At 43.3% G+C, this 20,400-nt stretch overlaps 1 protein-coding gene across 1 annotated transcript in view; it reads left to right on the top strand.

Annotated features, from left to right (window-relative positions):
- LOC126262833 (uncharacterized) overlaps nucleotides 1–20,400 on the top strand; it is a 267,488-nt gene that overhangs the window by 222,044 nt on the left and 25,044 nt on the right. Inside the window, exon 14 of the mRNA XM_049959686.1 lies at nucleotides 10,427–10,583. Within this exon, the coding sequence (XP_049815643.1) occupies nucleotides 10,427–10,583 (157 nt within the window). The remainder of the gene's footprint in view (nucleotides 1–10,426; nucleotides 10,584–20,400) is intronic.

The following is a 20,400-nucleotide window of genomic DNA, read 5'->3' as shown; positions in this document are numbered from 1 at the left end:
GCTGTGACAATGAATGTGGTCTAAATTCTGGTGATGTACAATTTGAAAATAGTCCATTAGCAATACACACTGATTCATCACCACTAGACTGTTCTTCACAACTTCAAGATAATCAGCAAAATGCATCTTTTAGCACTGATACAGGATTATTGCAAGGTAAAATGAATGAAGACACTAAACTAAAAATTATAAATAGTGGACCATGCAAACCTCAGGGTCCTTTCCCTGGGGACATTAAGAGCAAAAGATTGTTTAGCTGTGATTATTATTGTATGAGGGTAATCCCAAAAGTAAGGTCTCCTTTTTTTTATGAGTACAGAACTCTGTTTGTGTGGCAGTTGATCGCACTGTTATGAAGAGTGCTTCATGCACTGTGTGTAAACATGCGCACACCGCGCTGAGGTGCTCAGACTTGGCTTGGCAGCCGTTGAGAATGGAGCTCCCATTGGATGTTACCGCCGAGTGCGAATTGCGTGGATTATTCAGTTTTTGAATGCAAAGGGCACTGCGCCAATTGAAATCCATTGCTAATTGATGGAAGTGTATGGTGAGTCATGCATGGATGTCAAAAATGTTCGTAAGTGGTGTAGAGTGCTTGCAGTTGGTCGGATCGAAATTCACGATGAACAAAGGAGCAGGAGACCGTCAATTTCTGAGGAGGCAGTGTTGAAGGTTGAGCAAAGCATGCGTGAAGACCGGTGGATCATCCTGAATGATCTCTGCATGTTTGTTCCTGAGGTTTCCCGAAGCACTGCTCACAGAATTTTAACAGAAACATTGAACTACCGGAAGGTGTGTGCAAGATGGGTGCTACGCATGGTGACTGAGGACCACATGCGGCAACGAGTTGATGTTTCCTGCGCATTTATTCACTGCCTTGCAGCCAAACAGGACAACTATCTGGACACAATTGTCACGGGTGATGAAACCTGGGCATACCGCTTTACACCTGAGACCAAGCAACAATCGCACCAGTGGCGGCATCCTTCTTCGCGAAAGCCGCGGAAATTCGAACAAACGCAGTCTGTCGGTAAAGTCATGACAACCATTTTTTGGGATCGGAAAGGGGTATTTTTGGTCAACTTTATGCCCACTGGGACCACAATTAACACTGACAGGTACCGTGAGACTCTGAAAAAACTCAGACGGGCAATTCAGAACCGGAGAAGAGGAATGTTGAGTAAGGGCGTACACATTCTCCATGACAAGGCTCACCCACACATCACTCGGCAAACCGTTGCTCTACTGCAACAGTTTCAGTGGAACGCAATCACCCTCCCACCCTATAGTCCTGACTTGGCACCCAGTGACTATCACCTGTTCCCTAGGTTAAAAGAACATTTGGCTGGAAAGCGATTCAGCTCCGACGACGAGGTGAAAGAAGAGGTTCATAACTTTCTGAACAGCATGGCAGCGAGCTGGTATGACATGGCCATACAAAAAGTGCCACAGCGTCTACAAAAATGCATCAACAGAAATGGCGATTATGTCGAAAAATAGCTAAATGTTCAAGCTGTAAACTGATGTAAACCATTGTAGAAATAAACAGGTCTATTTACTTATAAAAAAATAGGAGACCTTACTTCTGGGATTACCCTCATAATTATACCACAACAGATCAGAAAATTGAATGAATTTGGCTATGCTATTGCCCTACTTTAAATGCGATATAGTGTGTAGCACACTGATTATTCAAAGGTGGAGAAAATGCATGCCGTGATGGATAAATTAATGGTTTACAAGGTCCAAGCAAGAAAATAAAAGTACATAAACATGCACTATACTTTTAAATGTGTGTGTGTTATTTAAAGGACGTGGAAACATAGTAAAGGCATTAACACACTTTCAATGAAGAGCATGACTAAATGAAAACTATAATTTCTAGAATACTGGATGTAACAAGCACATTATGTCTATGTTAGATTGCTTTCCATGGCCATCATGAATATGAAACAGGGGAACAGAGTGGCAGTTTCTTAATTGTGACATACCTCCTCTTCAGATTTAATCCTCTTCTGAGGGTACATCTTTCAAATGAAGAAATTAAAACAAAATATGTAAGCCTACAAATTTGAAATGAGGTGATAAAACTATTAAATGATTGTGTTTTAAGAATGAATCATCAGTGAAATTAAACAGCAGTCATTCTGTCACCGATTGTAGATCCAATCCATGATATATCAAGAAAAGATCAACTTCTTGTTGTTGTAAGAGATTTGCACTTAGATTTAAACAATCCAGATGTAAGGGAGTTACAAATAAAGGAATCCTTTTTAGGATTCTATGAGGTAAGGGACCATGATGCTGAGATTTTTGAAAAAGTAATAACAACAGACTTAGAGAAGATGAACATACAACTGGATAGATATAGAGACCAAGGATACGATGCTATTGCATCCATGAGTGGCAAATAGGTTTGCAGTCAAGAATCAAAGTACAGTTTATATATTGATCAACACATAATTTTACTTTGGCACTAAATGATTCTGACACGAAAATAGTTTATGTGCAACAGCTTTATAAGAAAGTGGAGCAAATAACAAGTCAGGCTATTTTAGAAGAATTCAGCAGGGACAGGAATATTTTGCGTAAAATATGTGACAAAAAATACAAAAGTTCCAGTTTTTACCAACATAATGCGTAATACACAGTTTTTACAAAATTTATCAGAATATGGCATGTCCTCAGTTTCAGTGTATTTTTTTTTTTTTTAATTTGAAGGCAGCAATTTATTAATATTGATAAATGTAGTTACTTAATGTTGAAATCAGATCTTCACTTTTTCCTCAGGGTGGAGGTATGCATGTAACATTAAAATTACTGTTCTTTCTCGCATAAAGAACTGTTGCCCTGAATGTGGTGTTGGCTGGTAACATTTTTATCTCTCAGAATTAAGTTTCCCAATCCTTTTATGCAACAAATGGTAGCAAAAACTGTTTGAACTGTCAAGATATCTATTACAGTGCTTCAATTACACTGCCCTTTTTTTAAATGTAGTTGTAAATGCAAAAACCACCAAATTGACACTTTAGGTTTGGTATGATTTCTTGTGCAAAGGTGTTGGAAAATGTGACATTGGTGGATAAAACTGTTTCCTCTATTCCAAGTTTGAAGGTATATTGTTTATTGTGCAAAAAGAGCAAAATGGAGTTTTTTGTGTTGAAAATAGTGAACTTTCAATAAACATGAAGACAAAATATTTCACGCTGAGGTGAAGGAAACGTTGAATCGCTCTGGATTTACGCCTTCAAACTAGACTGTCAACTGTTACAGTTGTAGATCCAAGCAAATCTGTATTCACAAACTTATGTTTTGTTTTGATCCTGTGATGATAAAGATGAATTCATCAATGATATGACAGGCAGCTGGTTGTGTGAACCTGGACGAGTAGGTCCCTGGAGTGCAGATATTCTGAACAGATACAAAGTCACTTCAGAAAATAGTGAAATACACAGGAGTGCAAAACTTAAGGACGAAAGTAATTTCTGCATGATGATGTGACACTGCCAAGTAACATAGCTCAATGAAACTTGGACCATAGGTTGAAAGAACTGCTACAGTGTAGTACAAAATGTAACAAAGACAATGATTACACTGAAGTCACCGTGATGTGTGATAGCCCCTGAAACTAAAGAAAGATGGCAGTGCGTGCTCTGCAACAGCTCACATGCAGGCCACTAGGTTGGTAAGAGTCTTGTGATATGGTGTTCCGTTCTTCCACCAGCGTGATTTACAACTGCTGGATGCTCATTGGCGCATGTGGATGTGTTGCAATACATCTCCCCAATGCATCTCACATGTACTTGATGGGTTCTAAACCGAGGGAACGTGCAGGTAAATCCTTTTACCGAATATCCTCTCATTCTAACAAGGGAACCTCCCCATCGCACCCCCCTCAAATTTAGTTATAAGTTGGCACAGTGGACAGGCCTTGAAAAACTGAACACAGATCAATCGAGAAAACAGAAAGAAGTTGTGTGGAACTATGAAGTGAGTAGTCCATGCGTAAGATATGCAATATCAAGGACAGTGTGAGCTCAGGAGCGCCGTGGTCTCGTGGTTAGCGTGAGCAGCTGGGGAACAAGAGGTCCTAGGTTCAAGACTTCCCTCGACTGAAAAGTTTAATTTTTTATTTTCAGTTTATGTGACAAACTCTTATGTTTTCATCACTTTTTTGGGAGTGATTATCACATCCACAAGAAAACCTAAATCGGGCAAGGTAGAAAAATCTTTTTACCCATTCGCCAAGTGTACAAGTTAGGTGGGTCGACAACATATTCCCGTCATGTGACGCACATGCCCTCACCAGTGTCGTATAGAATATATCAGACATGTTTTCCTGTGGAGGAATCGGTTGATCTATGACCTTGCGATCAAATGTTTTCGGTTCCCATTGGAGAGGCACGTCCTTTCTTCTACTAATCGCACGGTTTTGCGGTGCAGTCGCAAAACACAGACACTAAGCTTATTACAGTGAACAGAGACGTCAATGAACAAACGGACAGATCATAACTTTGCGAAAATAAAGAATTTAAAATTTTCACTCGAGGGAAGACTTGAACCAAGGACCTCACGTTCCGCAGCTGCTCACGCTAACCACGGGACCACGGTGCTCCTGGGCTCACACTGTCCTTTATACTGCCTATGTTGGCCATCGACTACTCACTTTGTATATTTTGCTTATTTTTTCATAGTTCCACACAACTTCTTCCTGTTTTCTCGATTGATTTGTGTTCAGTTTTTGAAGGCCTACCCACTGTGCCAACTTATAACTAAATCTGAGGGGGGTGCGATGGGGAGGTTCCCTTGTAAGAGCTCCTCCATCTCCGCTGTTTGATGTGGTCACACATTGTCATCCATAAAAATGAAATCAGGGCTAAATGCATCCCTGAAAAGATGCACATGGGGAAGGAATATAGTCTCACAATAACATCGACTGGTGAGTGGTCTGTTTTCAGTGATTTGCAGGTCAGTATTCGCATACAACATTATGCTTCCCAAACCACAACACATGGACCATCAAAATGATCATGTTCAACAATGTTCCTTGGTACATTGTGTGTTCCCACTTCTCGCCATATGAGGGTGCGTCAAGAATCACTACTCAGACTGGATGTGCTCTCATCCGAGAAGAGCAGCTGACTGCCCTTCTCGTTGGTCCAATCAGTCCCTATGCTGTTGGCACCATTGCAAATGGTGCTGCTGATGTGTCAGAGTCAAGAAAACATGATGTACTGTTCATTGGGCAAAGAGACCACTCCCCTGCAGTCACATTGCCACTATGGAGTGTGAGATTGTGTGCCTTGCAGTCTTGTTAAAAATGTGGTTGAAATTGCACCCACTGTTTGCATGGGTCCATCTACTGCCGTAGTTGACTGTTGGCGACCACCTCCTCTCCGTAGGGCAGCAGTGCCTTTAGTTCGGAATGGTCCCCATGCATGCGAAACAATGCTGTAAGCAGTACCAAACTCCTGGGCCACACTTGTCACACTTCATTCTTTTCCAGTTTCCCAGTAATTCTTGCTCATATTACGTCATCCAGATGTTATCTCCAGGCCATGTTGTAAACAACGAATACCACCACAGGCCAATATAACTGCTTGTTGATTGACACACGCTGTCTTTCCCCATTCTTTCAACTGCCTTGTGTTGCAGGGCCACCCCCATATTTTAAAGAGCTGTGTAGTACCTTTCCATGTGAGCAAAAAATGTGGTTATTTTCGAAAATCTGGTGTTACAATGATTACAGTTTGGCTTCCGTGATCAAATACTGGCTCGGAGCAGCAATTCCCACATTATAGTGAAGGGTTGACAATTTATCAGCATAATTTATCAGAAGAGAACTTGACTTTAAGGCAGTGCTTTGATTTTAAAATTTTTCCACATTTTATGGTTATGAAGTTATTTCTTCTTTAATTGAATGGGTGCAGAAGATTTAACGTAAAAAGTTTAGTTTTTTATATAATGTAAATAAATGAGATGTGTGATTGCTATAAATATGATGTAATTGCAACAGATAGGAATATATTAATTTACAACATAACATTGAAAAAATCATGTAATATGACAAAAACATAGAACATAGTCGGAAAAAAAGTCGGTAAATAAAACTGAAATTGGAAGAAGGAAAACACTAATCCAAGCAAGAAATGACATCAAAATGGTCTAAGATATAAGATTTTTCTTGCCGCTACCCATAAGTTATTTAACATACATTGAAAATTTCACTAAGAGCTTTGCAAATTCTGTTATTTGATACTGAGATGTGCACAAAATTTAGTGAAATTACCAACAATTAACTGTAATTGTATATGTTATCCATAAAGTAAGTACCATTGGAAAACTCGAAATTAATTAAAAAATCCCCCCCCCCCTCTTTTTTCTCCAAGATACAGATCTATAATGTTGAGTTTGATCCTCTAACCATTCTTTGTCCTTCACTGTAGTTGTGATGAATGGATACTTCAATGGTTTAATGGTATCTTTGCCTACAAAATGTGAGATTTCGTTTAAGATTCTTTATAATGGTAATGTAATAGAGGGAAGTCCACATCACTTTCATGCATCTTAGTCGGGAAAAGTATCATAAATGGTTACAAGATATACAAGTGTGAGAAGTGGAGTGCAAGCTCAATTGCAGATGTAGATTACTGAGAAATTGAAAGTCACAAAACACCATAAGCAGACAATAAATGCCTCAAAACAAAAACAAAAAGAGGAAAAGATTCCAAAATGTAGATAGCAAAGAGCTGGGGGTGGTAGCTCTGACGCATAAATAAAACATAAATGGATTCTTGAAGAGCTCTCCACACAATAGCATACACAAAGCACAATTTTGTAAAGATAATACTCGATACTTCACCACATCCTTTCACTGCCTCTTTTTCCCAGAACTACCCTGCATGCTGACTTGGCCTCTTGCTCCAGACACTGCTCTGTGTACTGCTCTGGCCTATTGTGCTGGGCGAAGCCCCATGTGCTACTTCAACCTGTATCTCCTGTCACTGCCCTGCATACTGTCACGACCTCTTCCTCTGGGCACTCCTCCACATACAGCCTCGGCCTCGTGCTCCAGGCCCTCCCCCACACGTCGCCTCAGCTTCTTGCTCCAGGCCTTCCCCCACTGGTCACCACAGCTTCTTTCTCCGAGCTGTCCCCCATATGTCACCTCGGCTTCTTTCTCCGGGCTGTCCCCCATATGTCACCTCGGCTTCTTTCTCCGGGCTGTCCCCCACATGTCACCTCGGCTTCTTTCTCCGGGCTGTCCCCCACATGTCACCTCGGCTTCTTTCTCCGGGCTGTCCCCACATGTCACCTCGGCTTCTTTCTCCGGGCTGTCCCCACATGTCACCTCGGCTTCTTTCTCCGGGCTGTCCCCACATGTCACCTCGGCTTCTTTCTCCGGGCTGTCCCCACATGTCACCTCGGCTTCTTTCTCCGGGCTGTCCCCACATGTCACCTCGGCTTCTTTCTCCGGGCTGTCCCAATATGTCACCACGGCGTCTTTCTCCGGGCTGTCCCCCACATGTCACCTCGGCTCCTTTCTCCGGGCTGTCCCCCACATCACCTCGGCTCCTTGCTCCAGGTCATCCCCCACATGTTACCTCAGCTTCTTGCTCTGGGCCTTCCCCCATTTTGCCTCGGCTTCTCGCTCCGTGCCCTCCCCCACACACTGCCTCGGCTTCTTGCTCCGTGCCCTCCCCCACACATCGCCTCGGCTTCTTGCTCCACGCCCTCCCCCACACGTCGCCTTGGCTTCTTGCTCTGCACCCTCCCCCACACGTCGCCTTGGCTTCTTGCTCTGCACCCTCCCCCACACGTCGCCTCGGCTTCTTGCTCTGCACCCTCCCCCACACGTTGACTCGGCTTCTTGCTCTGCACCCTCCCCCACACGTTGCCTCGGCTTCTTGCTCTGCACCCTCCCCCACACGTCGCCTCGGCTTCTTGCTCTGCACCCTCCCCCACACGTCGCCTCGGCTTCTTGCTCTGCACCCTCCCCCACACGTCGCCTCGGCTTCTTGCTCTGCACCCTCCCCCACACGTCGCCTCGGCTTCTTGCTCTGCACCCTCCCCCACACGTCGCCTCGGCTTCTTGCTCTGCACCCTCCCCCACACGTTGACTCGGCTTCTTGCTCTGCACCCTCCCCCACACGTCGCCTCAGCTTCTTGCTCTGCACCCTCCCCCACACGTCGCCTCGGCTTCTTGCTCTGCACCCTCCCCCACACGTCGCCTCGGCTTCTTGCTCTGCACCCTCCCCCACACGTCGCCTCGGCTTCTTGCTCTGCACCCTCCCCCACACGTCGCCTCGGCTTCTTGCTCTGCACCCTCCCCCACACGTCGCCTCGGCTTCTTGCTCTGCACCCTCCCCCACACGTCGCCTCGGCTTCTTGCTCTGCACCCTCCCCCACACGTCGCCTCGGCTTCTTGCTCTGCACCTTCCCCCACACGTCGCCTCGGCTTCTTGCTCTGCACCCTCCCCCACACGTCGCCTCAGCTTCTTGCTCTGCACCCTCCCCCACAGGTCTCCTCTGCACCCTCCCATGCATGTCACCTCGGCTTCTTGCTTCGTGCCCTGCCCCTCATGTCGCCTCGGCTTCTTGCTCCGTGCCCTGCCCTGCATGTCGCCTCGGCTTCTTGCTCCGTGCCCTGCCCCGCATGTCGCCTCGGCTTCTTGCTCCGTGCCCTGCCCCGCATGTCGCCTCGGCTTCTTGCTCCGTGCCCTGCCCCGCATGTCGCCTCGGCTTCTTGCTCCGTGCCCTGCCCCGCATGTCGCCTCGGCTTCTTGCTCCGTGCCCTGCCCCGCATGTCGCCTCGGCTTCTTGCTCCGTGCCCTGCCCCGCATGTCGCCTCGGCTTCTTGCTCCGTGCCCTGCCCCGCATGTCGCCTCGGCTTCTTGCTCCGTGCCCTGCCCCGCATGTCGCCTCGGCTTCTTGCTCCGTGCCCTGCCCCGCATGTCGCCTCGGCTTCTTGCTCCGTGCCCTGCCCCGCATGTCGCCTCGGCTTCTTGCTCCGTGCCCTGCCCCGCATGTCGCCTCGGCTTCTTGCTCCGTGCCCTGCCCCGCATGTCGCCTCGGCTTCTTGCTCCGTGCCCTGCCCCGCATGTCGCCTCGGCTTCTTGCTCCGTGCCCTGCCCCGCATGTCGCCTCGGCTTCTTGCTCCGTGCCCTGCCCCGCATGTCGCCTCGGCTTCTTGCTCCGTGCCCTGCCCCGCATGTCGCCTCGGCTTCTTGCTCCGTGCCCTGCCCCGCATGTCGCCTCGGCTTCTTGCTCCGTGCTCTGCCCCGCATGTCGCCTCGGCTTCTTGCTCCGTGCCCTGCCCCGCATGTCGCCTCGGCTTCTTGCTCCGTGCCCTGCCCCGCATGTCGCCTCGGCTTCTTGCTCCGTGCCCTGCCCCGCATGTCGCCTCGGCTTCTTGTTCCGTGCCCTGCCCCGCATGTCGCCTCGGCTTGTTCCGTGCCCTGCCCCGTATGTCGCCTCGGCTTCCTGCTCCCAACCCTCCCCTGCATGCTGCCCTTGGCTTCTTGCTTCTCCGGGCCCTCCTCCGCATGCCACCTCAGCTTCTTGCTCTTGGAAATCCCCACCATCACGCGTCGCCACGGCTTCTCGCTCTGTGCACTCCCACGCATGTCGCCTCAGCTTCTTGCTCCTGGCCTGCCCCCATCTGACACCTCCCCTTCTTGCTCTGGGTCCTCCCCTGCATGCCGCCTCGGCTTCTTGCTCCAGTCGCCTCCTCACATTCCACTCCGGTTTCTTACTCCACATGCCGCCCTGCACTCTGCCTCAGCTGCTTCTTACGGGCACTGCTCCACATGCTACCTTGACTTTTTGCTCCAGGCACTATCCTGCACACCTCATTGGCTTCTTACTCCAGGCGCCACCTCACATGTTGCCTCCTGATCTGCGCTCCAGACCCCTCCCTCCCACTTCCATTTGCTGCTCTTGTTTCTTCTTCCCTATCTCCTCCCCCTCTTGCCTCTTGATTAATGAACTATTAAGTAGCTTGTCGTAAAATCTTATTAGTGATATGAAATAGAATTTTGTTCTCAATAATTATTTAGTTAATTTTGCAGCCATGTATAGGTTGAGAAGTCTGGTTAATAGTTTCTAGATTGCTTCATTATTCTTGAATTTTAATGTTTTCAAATGATTTCTAAGGAAAGATAGAACACTTTAGTTAAAACCAAGCAAGATGGTGGTGAGGTTCTCACTCTGAAGGGGAAGACTTCAACTGTCTATCCAGTCATACAGATTTAGGTTTCCCATGATTTTCCTGAATTGTTCCAGGCTAATACCAGATTGGTTCCTTTAAAAGTACATTGTCAATTTCCTTCCGCATCCCTGAAACATTCCGTCTCTAATGTCGATGGGATGTTAAAGCATAATCTTCTTTCATTAAGTTAAATTTCATCTAATTGTTCTTTTCCAGGAACTGACTTAAAAATACATGCAAGGCTGTTATGCATGTTGATGGATGTTGCAGATTGGCTTGTTGACATTCATCTCTGTCTGTACTGGACACTTGATGTTTACCAAATATTAAGAGAACTTCTGGTAATAACACAGATTGCTGGTCTTTCAACAAGGTAAATATTTTCTGTGTAGTTATTTGTAATTGTGCTAATAACAAATTTGAACTGTAACATTGTTGACAGTTTCAAGTTTTGTTGTTTTATTTTCCATGGGTAACTCATCATGAAGCAAAAAAGTCTTCATTGCTCAAAAACGCGAAGTAAGAGTAATATCTGGTGCCTGCCCATGATCATCTTCTAGACACCTGTTTAAGGACTTGGGCATTCTGACTACTGCTTCACAGAATATTTATTTCCTCATGAAGTTTGTTGTAAATAATCCAATACAGTTCAGAAGGAACAATCATGTTCGTAGTTCCGGTACCGGAATGAAAAATAGTATTCATTACTCTCTGTTAAGGTTTTCTTTAGCTAAAAAGGGGTGCACAACAAATTTTGATCACTTACTTGGTGATATAAAATGTATTGAAAGACAGCCAAGTAAAATTCTGTAGAAAAACATCTGTACACTTAAAAAAAAAAAAAGCTGCTAAGTGTTTAGCATGCAGGCACATTTGCAAATTAATTTGTAACAAGAATGTAAAATGACTCGTTCCACACATCATTAAAATTTATGTATGGATCATTATCCATGAAACAAGAAATCTACTCTCTGCTCTAATTCTCTGTACTCCTTTCTGTGACGACATGTCAAATATAAACTGAAATTTAAATCTGGTTGCTATGGTAGTGGACTGAAATGGACATGACCTTGACAGGATGTTGGGGGGGATGTCTGAAATAGCATTGTGAGGCTGTAGTTAGTGTGACACAACCACTCAAGTCAGGCCACCATTTGCAACCAAGAAATACATCTGTTGCTTTGCACATAATCACCAAGTTTCTTGCAAAAGAAGATCCCAAACCTGTGAAAATTTTTAGGAAGCTCTGTGTACAGTTTGGGAAGAAATACTTTTGAAGCTCCAAGTATGTGAATGGAATAAAACATTTGTGGCAGGATGGGTCACTGTGGAAAATGTACGCCCACCAAAAACAACCACAGACAAGCATGTCACCAGAAAACATTTATACTGTACAGGACCTTATTGCAGAAGATCTACACACAAATCTTTCCGAAGTTGCTTTGAGTTACTTAATCCCTTTTACTCCAGTGTGGAGCATAGGTCACATATTAGAGCTCTCCATCTGACGCTGTCTGTTGCCATCTTTTTGATGTTACTCCAGGAGTGGCCCAGTGGCTGCCACTTCAACTTCAACAGTCCTGCGCCAGGTCGACCTCGGTCTGCCTCTCCTTGTGGGTTCCATTCTAAAGCCTGCTTTGGAATATGTTGCGGGCCTCTTCTCAGGGTGTGTCCGATCCATCTTCATTTCCTTTCTTTTACAATTATCTTGGATTTACATTGTTGGGTGCGTTGCCATATTTCTTGGTTTGAGATAACATTTGGCCACCGTACTCCCAGTATAGTTCTCAAACATTTATTGATGAAGGTTTGTACTCTTGTTTTAATTTGTGCTGCCACTTTCCACATCTCACACCCGAAAAAGAGAACAGATTTTACATTTGAGTCAAAGATTTTAAGCTTTGCCTTCAACAAAATTTCATGAGATGTCCAAACTGGTCGCAGCTGGGCAAATGCCCCTTTTCCCTTTTTGATCCTACTTTCGACGTCTTCTGTCGCCCCTCCACTTTTGGAATCAATACTTCCCAGATAACAAAAGCTCTCCACCTGCTCAATCTCCTCTTCTTTCACGGCTAGTACATTCTTGTTCTTACTGTTCATCCTAAGCTCTTTAGTCTTAGCCATGTTTATTTTTAATCCAACTCTCTGAGCTTCTGTTTCCAATTCCTTAAGCTTCTCACTCATATCCTTAAAAGTGTGGGACAGAAGGCAGATGTCATCCGCAAAGTCCAGGTCCTCAAGGCTATCTCCATTGTATACTTCTCCTTTTCTCTCGAGTTACCTACTTCATGACACCATCTAATGTCAGCAAAAACAGCAGTGGTGAAAGCAAACAACTCTGCCTTACTCCAGAATTAAAATGAATGGTTCTGAGAGATTTCCATCCTGTTTCACCTGGCAAGTATATTCTCTGTACATGGTCTTCACGATGCTGATGATCTTTGGAGGTACTCCGTAACTCTGCATTGTTTTCCAGATGGCTTCACACTGCACACTATAAAGGCTTTTTCAAAGTCAACAAAAGCCAGATACAAAGGAGACCAGTATTTCATGGATTACTCAATAATGATGCTCATGGTGTTGATTTGGTCTGTGTGCATGATCTGCTTTCTCTGAAACTAGCCTTTTCTTTCCTGAGCTTACCATCCATGGCCACTCTGAGACGGTTTAAAACAATCCTTGAAAATACTTTACTGGGTATTGACAAAAGTGTGATGTCGTGCCAGTTGTGGCACTTTGTAAGGTCTCCTTTCTTGAGCAACTTGATAAGGATTCCTTTCCTCCAATCTTCTGGGATGGTTTCTGTGTTCCAGATTTCTTGGGACAGGGGCAGTAACATATCTCCTGTTACTTCATAGTCTGCCTTGAGCATTTCCGCCACCATGCTGTCTACACCAGGTGCCTTGTTATTCTTGCAGCTTTTAAGAGCCTTGATAATTTTGCTCTTGCTGGAAGGGTGAGTATTGATTTGCAGTGCAGGTGCTTCCTGTTGGTCTAGTTCCTCCTGCTCTTGTTCTTGATGGATCAGGGTCATATGGAACACCTCACCGAAATATTCCTTCCATCACTTTAGCTGCTGCTCGCTGTTGGTCAACAGTTCACCCTCTTTCAACTTCACTGGCTTACTTTCGTTAAAGCTTTTCTGTTAGGTGATATTATATAGCGCTTTCAAATTGCCCCTTTCTGCTGCCTGTTGAGCTCTTTCTGCAAGCTGCTCTACCTGATTTCTTCTATCAGATCTAGCACTTCTCTTCACTTGCTGATGAACTTCATTGTACCTTGCCCTAAGACATTGTTTTTTTTTTCATTGTCCCTACTCTGGTTGATCAAGGCCTTTATTTCTCTTCAATCTTCTGCCATATATGATCAGATATCCATGGCTTCCTTCTGGTGTCCTGGAATCCTAATACCTTCTCACTGGAATTTAGGAAGGTTTTCTTGATTTTATTCCACTTCCTCTCCACTTGTGTACTTGCCTCTTCCTCACTTCGATCCTCCACCTCCAACTTATTATATCGGTTTTTCAACTCCTGCACAAACTCTTTTCTTATGTCTTTGTTTTGAAGTTTTCTAACAGTGAATCTTTTCTGCCTGCAATTTGCATCTTGATGACCAGTAGCAGCAATCTTTAACCATACTTCAGTTATTACAAGATGATCACTTCCGCTGTCAGCACTTCTTCTGTTTCGGACATGAGGAAGGGAACACCTCCACATCTGGCTAATTGAAAAATGAAAAAATGATCGATCTGATTTTGTGTCTTGCCATCTGGTGAGAGCCATGTTATTTTATTGAAGAGTTTGTATGGGAACACCAGTCCTCCAATAACCAGCCTGTTGTTAAGGCACATATCAATAAAACTCTCTCCGTCATCATTTTGGACTCCAGCCTCGTGTTTTCCCATAACTTTCTCTAAGCCTTTTTGTGTCTTTCTTTTTGATCCTGGCTAGAACCTCTCCCAAATGTCCATAGAAATTGTCTTTTCCTTGAGTGTCTGCTTGTTCTGTGGGTGCATAACACCACACAAGATATGTATTTCTTACTCGGTCTTGAGTTACGCTGTAATAATCTGACCTGAGATTGGCTTCCACTCTAATAAGCTTCATCTTGCTTCTCTTGCCAGTAGTATGCCCATTTTCACAGTCTTCTCTTTCCTCTTTTGCTGACTACAGAAGTATCTTCCCATCTCTCAACCTGAATTCCCCAAAACCATTCCATCGTGTTTCGCTCAGTCCAAGTATCCTCAGTTTGTATCGTTCCATCTCCCTAGAGACTTGTTCCAGTTTTCCTGACTCGAACATCGTTCTCACATTCCGAAACCCACTCTTGTCCTTGTTTTCAAGCCATAGGAGGTCCTCAACAATAAGTCTGTCTGGTTTGCTCTCTTGTGTGTTTCAGTAACGGTATAATTTTTAAGAGCCGGGGTTGTTAGCCCCACGCCCAATACCCAACCTGTAGTTCCAGGATTTGTATTAGGTTTACTCCCCTAGGGAAGCTGGCTTCACTACGCCTCTAGAGCCCTCCCTGCCCTTTTTATGGGACACACTTCGTCTTGCTCCTTAGTCGAGACCAATCCGGCTTGGATGACCCTGCCAGTAGCTACGCTACTGCCGACATAGCTCTCGACTTCATGGAAGCATGCAAGCCCTCCCGCCTGGCACTGAAGTTGCCTACTACAAGGTGGTGTCCCCTATGACGGAAAGTTGCTTTGGCAGAAGGAGTAAGCTCTGGAAGTGGCCATCGTCACTGATGGTGATTCTTCTGCATGACAATTCAAGGCTGCACTCTGCTGCATTAACAAAGGAAAAACTGGAGGAAAGTCATTGCACGATTCTGGAACATTCTCCTTATAGCCGAGATTCATCACCCTGCAAGTAGCATATTTTTTGATTCCTCAAAGAAGTACTTGGAGGACAACAGTTCGATAACAAATGCAGCAGTAGTTAATTTCATTTATGAGTGGTTGTCACATGTCCCTTTTCTTTCTTTGAGGATGGTATTTGTGTGGCCAGTTAAATGGGGAAAATTTGTAGCAATGTAAGGAGAGTAGGTAGAAAAATCAGGTGGGTGTATTTTTTGTTCAGGTTGATTCATTAAAGTTTAAAAAAAAATCAAGTTCATAATGGAGTTCCCATCATATGAACTGTAACACTGTCATTTATATTGCCAGAAATTTGCTCAATTTTCTTTTTATGTTCCTCTGAATTATGAGGTATCTCAGGTGTACTAATAATTTAATGTCTGGTCTATAGACATGCTGGATAGTATATGGTACAACCTTTTTGTTACACCTTTCTAGGGATTTTTAAACATTGTGTGAAATGTGGGGGAAAAGTAAAAGATAGAAAATAACTTTTTCAGCATGTAACCTGTAAAACATCACTGTATTAATTATACTGACTTGTAATGGAGGACCATTAGACTAACGTAAATTTGATGTACCATTATGAACACATCTGTTTTTTTTTTTACCAAGAAACCTATGCCTTCATCAAAAATACATTCCAGAATTGTAGTCCATTTTAACTTATTGTGATGAATTTCTTCTATATGGTTTTCAATTTCTTGAACGTAGTGGAAAGCTTTGCTGTCCACACCTGCATCTTTCTTGTGCATAGACACAGAAGATTTACAACTTTATCATAAACATGAAGGAAATCTTACACTGGATGATCTAATTGCTGCTTTTCCCACAATGAAGTGATGATACTTTCACAATCATCATCATTTCATAGATATGCTAGGAAGAATCCATTTTCTTCATTTCTTTTTTTGAAAGACCCAACTGTCCAGAAGCAGTTGTGGTGGTGGACTCCTTAACCTCCATCCATGACTTCATGTAAGGCGGGGAATCTAGAATCGAAATTCTAAAGTAGGCAGGATTCTTTCCAGCTTCCACAGAAGTGAATACCTTCTGTACACTATATCTTTTAAAATGTGTTTGAAAAGTGTGGATAGTTCCCAAATTCAAGGGCTGCAACGTGCTGGTGCAGATTGTTAGCAAGAACTCTGAACTGCATATTCCGTAAATTTACATTTTTAGGGTGTGCAGGGCAGCAATCTAGAAATATGAGAAATTTTCTGTTTCAAGCTCCCATTTTTGAATCAAGACAATGCAACTGTTTTCAGATAGTTTTGATGTCATCCATGCTTCATGATTGGCACTGTAGTTTGTGGGCAAAGTATTCATATTTTTAAAACAGGAAAAGACATTGCAATGCCTGTGTTATTGTGAATACAATGAAAGTTCCTTCGGATAGGTATCTTCAAAATTATAGTCAGCTGTTCACCAAAAGTTCTTAAGTTCACACTATTTTCTTCCCCACATACAGTTTTGTATGCCACATTATATCACTTCTGACAATCCACCTATTAGATCTGCAGAAATTTTCATTCTGAATGTATTCCTTTAGCACCTTTTCACGTAACATCATGCCGTTATCAGGATGTTGGAAGCACATGCTTTCTGAAACCTATTCATCATCATCCCAGCTCCACATGTTTCAAGTAACTTGCATAATGTCTTCCCCTTTTCATATTTGATCCACTTCTATTTGCACTTTTTAAAACTGAGTTTTTGTTTTAACTGATGGTATTAAGTGTGAACCCAGGTATTCCTAAATTCTTTGCAAGTGAGACATGTTCCACGATGAGATTCAACTTTCTCAAAAAAATTTATTTGCTTTTCCATCAAGAGTCTTCATATCTCTTGTTGTAATAAAACTGTAATAGTAGAACACTATATTTCTACGTAAAACAAACACTTAACAACACAAAATGTCATTTACAAAATAACGCTATGAACGATGCTGCACGCATTTAAAACACACTGCACAGTGGATTATGGAAGTAGCCCCTCGTAAGAGAATACCAGTGCACATGTGACAGATCGTTATCCCCTAGGTTCTGTCTTTTCTCAACATATTCATTCATTTGTTTAACATCATCTTTCAGCTGAAGTAATTTTTGGTTGCCTTCTGGGCTTAAACTTAATGCCCAAAATTTTTTCTGTAGTGCATACCAACTAGGGAAGGGCATCATAAATAACTCGTACTGCAAGCAGCATTGAATATCACCTGTGGACAATATCTGCGTAGTCTCATACATACATTTAAAAGGCAATGCAGTAACCAATCTTACATAGTATAGTCTTTAACCCTAGGACTCACTCTGCTAAAATTTCCTTAGTACTCCATCTGGGGTCATACATGACCCCAATCAATATATAATTGACTGTGTGTACTAATCATTCAGAGAACAACGTACTGTTGTTTAATACTGTTTGTTTACATTTTATTTATTATTTAGACACATTTCACAGCTTTTTTAACAGGTATGTACGTAGTAGAATTAAATTACATATGACAGAGTAATTACATATCAGAAGTTACAATATTACTCTAAGTCATAATTTGTTTCACTCATAAATGTTTCACAATGGCTTGAAATTTACAGAAAATGTGATGAACAACTCAACAGGAAACATAATTCTAACCCGATCCCTGCTTACCGGTACTGCACGTTCATCTTCTCCACTGTCATCATTTTCAGCAAGAATATCATTTTCTTCTAATTCATGTAAACAAATTTCATCACTTTGGTCTACCTGTGTCTTCGGCGTCACTACCTCCTGAATCACTACTGCTACGAAATAAGTCTTCCGTAGCTTGTTCTACACTATAGCCAGGAGCAAAACGTATTCCATCCATGCTGAAATTACACTGTAACAACAAACGTACAAACGAACGTCCCATTTGAGGTTAGTTCTGAGTAACACCTGAATAACACCTGAATTCAGTGTTACCAACTCAAAATACCTAAGAAAGAGATTGTTAGTTGATAATCTATACATTCTATGAATGTTACATATAATCTATCTGGGGTCATAATTGACCCCAACAGTAGTTTTTTGTTAATTATTGACTTAAATGTTGCGTCAAGCGCTCTAAAAATTTTTGTGAGAGAACTACAATACTGTGTGGTAAAAGTCATAAAATTCTGGATTTTTACAAGAAATAGAAATATTATTTTATCCATAGTAAAGATGATTGGGGTCACCTATGACCCCAGAGTGAGTCCTAGGGTTAAGTACCCTTTTGATAGAGCCCCTGACACCACAGGTATCACACTGCTGATGCCTGAGCTGCTAGCTCCCCAAACATTCCAAGGAATAGAAACTCATCTTCTTGGGGTATCAGAATTCCCAGCAATGGCTGTTGTGAGAGATGATCTTCATTGCAGCTAGGTGGCCCCGTGGGGAGAGCCCTGAATCAGAGTTTGTGGCATCCGGGCAAAAAGACTCTCAGATTATACCAAAACAATGGCCGATGATACAGTTCTCTCATCAGACAGGTATAGAAATTTCAATGCAAACAGTTACAATCCTACTACTTTCCCTACCAGGGCTACCCCATGGAGTGAAAGACGAGCCAGCCAATTGGGAAGAAAACAAAATTCATCCAATACTTGTTATGTACTCGAAAAATAGAGATTTTTCCTTAGACAAACCCATTATTTTTTGTGGAACACATTGAAGATAAATTTGAAGGAACACATTGAAGATAAATTTGAAGGACTTGAGTCATTGAGAAAAATGCACAGTGGATCATATCTGATTAAAGCCTCCTCTTCTGTGCAATCTACAGCTCTTCAGGCATGAGAACTACTGGGTGACATACCAATGACCATTATTCCACATAAAACTTTGAATAATATCCAAGATGTTATTTTCCACAGAGACCTTGCAGTCCAGGCAAACAAGACACTATGGGCTAATCTCATACAGCAAGGTGTTCATTTTGTCTGAATCATACAACAGTATCCCAAGGATAATCAAACAGATACAGGCACTTTAATTGAATATTTGAAGAAAATGTACTCTAAGTGAAAGTTAGTCATAGTGAACAGGTATGATGATAAACTTTACATCCCACCATCTATGAGGTGTTTACGATGCTTATTCTGTAATAATATGTAATCCTGCTGCAAGGTGCAACTAAAATGCAGTAATTGTGGACGATCACTGCACAAAAGTAGTCCTTGTGAACAACCCCCTTTTTGTTTCAACTGTACAGAACACCATTCTCCTCATTCACCAAATTGCCCATTCTTTAATAAAGAAAAGAAGATACGTGAGTATAAGTCTATTGACCACATGTCATATACCTAGGAGAAAAATAATAATAATAATAATAATAATAATAATAATAAAGGCCTACATCCTATTGACATTACCCATTATGAGAAAGTTGCAGCAATTTCCAGCCGCCCCCCCCCCCACCCCCTCCCCAGTTTTTGCCCTTCTTTCTTATGGTCCCCATGGCAGCGCCTTCAGGAACTACTTTCTGCACACAGCTGGAAAAGTAGCTTCCTCCTCCAGTGCCTACTGGTGATAGGGCTCCCTCACATAACCATTCTATGCGGAAACCTGTAAGTCAGAGGCCCGATGTCAGCGAGTGACTAAAAGAGTCATGGCCTGTGGATGTCAGGGCACCCTGCTCTTCATTTGTCCCTTTGCTTGCTGTGAATAGGCCATCAAAGACTGGGCTGACTTACACATTGGGTGCTCCAAAAAGGCAACTGGCAGTTGTACCCCTCTGCTGTTATCTTTGCCCCCTCTCTGTCAGATATCATAGTCGAGGTCCGATGCGATCACCTGCACTGCTAACCTCCTTTCTACAGGTTTCTTCCATCACACGGATGCTTTGGTGGACCAAAGACATTGCCACAACAATTCAGGATCATTGTAGCCTCTTGCAATGTCTCAAGCAGCATCCTTCATAGGTTGGTTGCTCTTCCCACTTTTTTTACGACTCCACACTAAGGCTCCCTATCTAATTCATCGCAGTAACATGGTTAGCTGCTGGGAGTGCTGTGTCTCCTCGTCAGGACCATGAACCTCTTTCTCTCAGAAATGAGCCAAACTCAGTTGTCTTCTGGGCCACCAAAGATAATCAACTGTTCCAGGTATTGTCCTTCAATGTGATCTTTGTACCAGTGTGTCAGTTACTGCTCAACACCTGCAACCCACTTCATGACGACATCGGCATCTTCTTACCTGGCTATCTGTCTACTGCAGAAATGACTAATCCAAGACATCGTCCTACGTTTCACCTCCTGCCAAATGGAATTACGTAGTGAACCTTTCAACGACTGCGAAATACTTCAGGCTCTTGCCTCATCTCATGATA

The sequence above is a fragment of the Schistocerca nitens genome, chromosome 6 (genome assembly GCF_023898315.1).
Source record: "Schistocerca nitens isolate TAMUIC-IGC-003100 chromosome 6, iqSchNite1.1, whole genome shotgun sequence".
In the NCBI taxonomy this organism is placed as follows: domain Eukaryota; kingdom Metazoa; phylum Arthropoda; class Insecta; order Orthoptera; family Acrididae; genus Schistocerca; species Schistocerca nitens.
The sequence above is the reverse complement of the archived record's forward strand: the minus strand, read 5'-3'. Positions and strand labels throughout refer to the sequence as shown.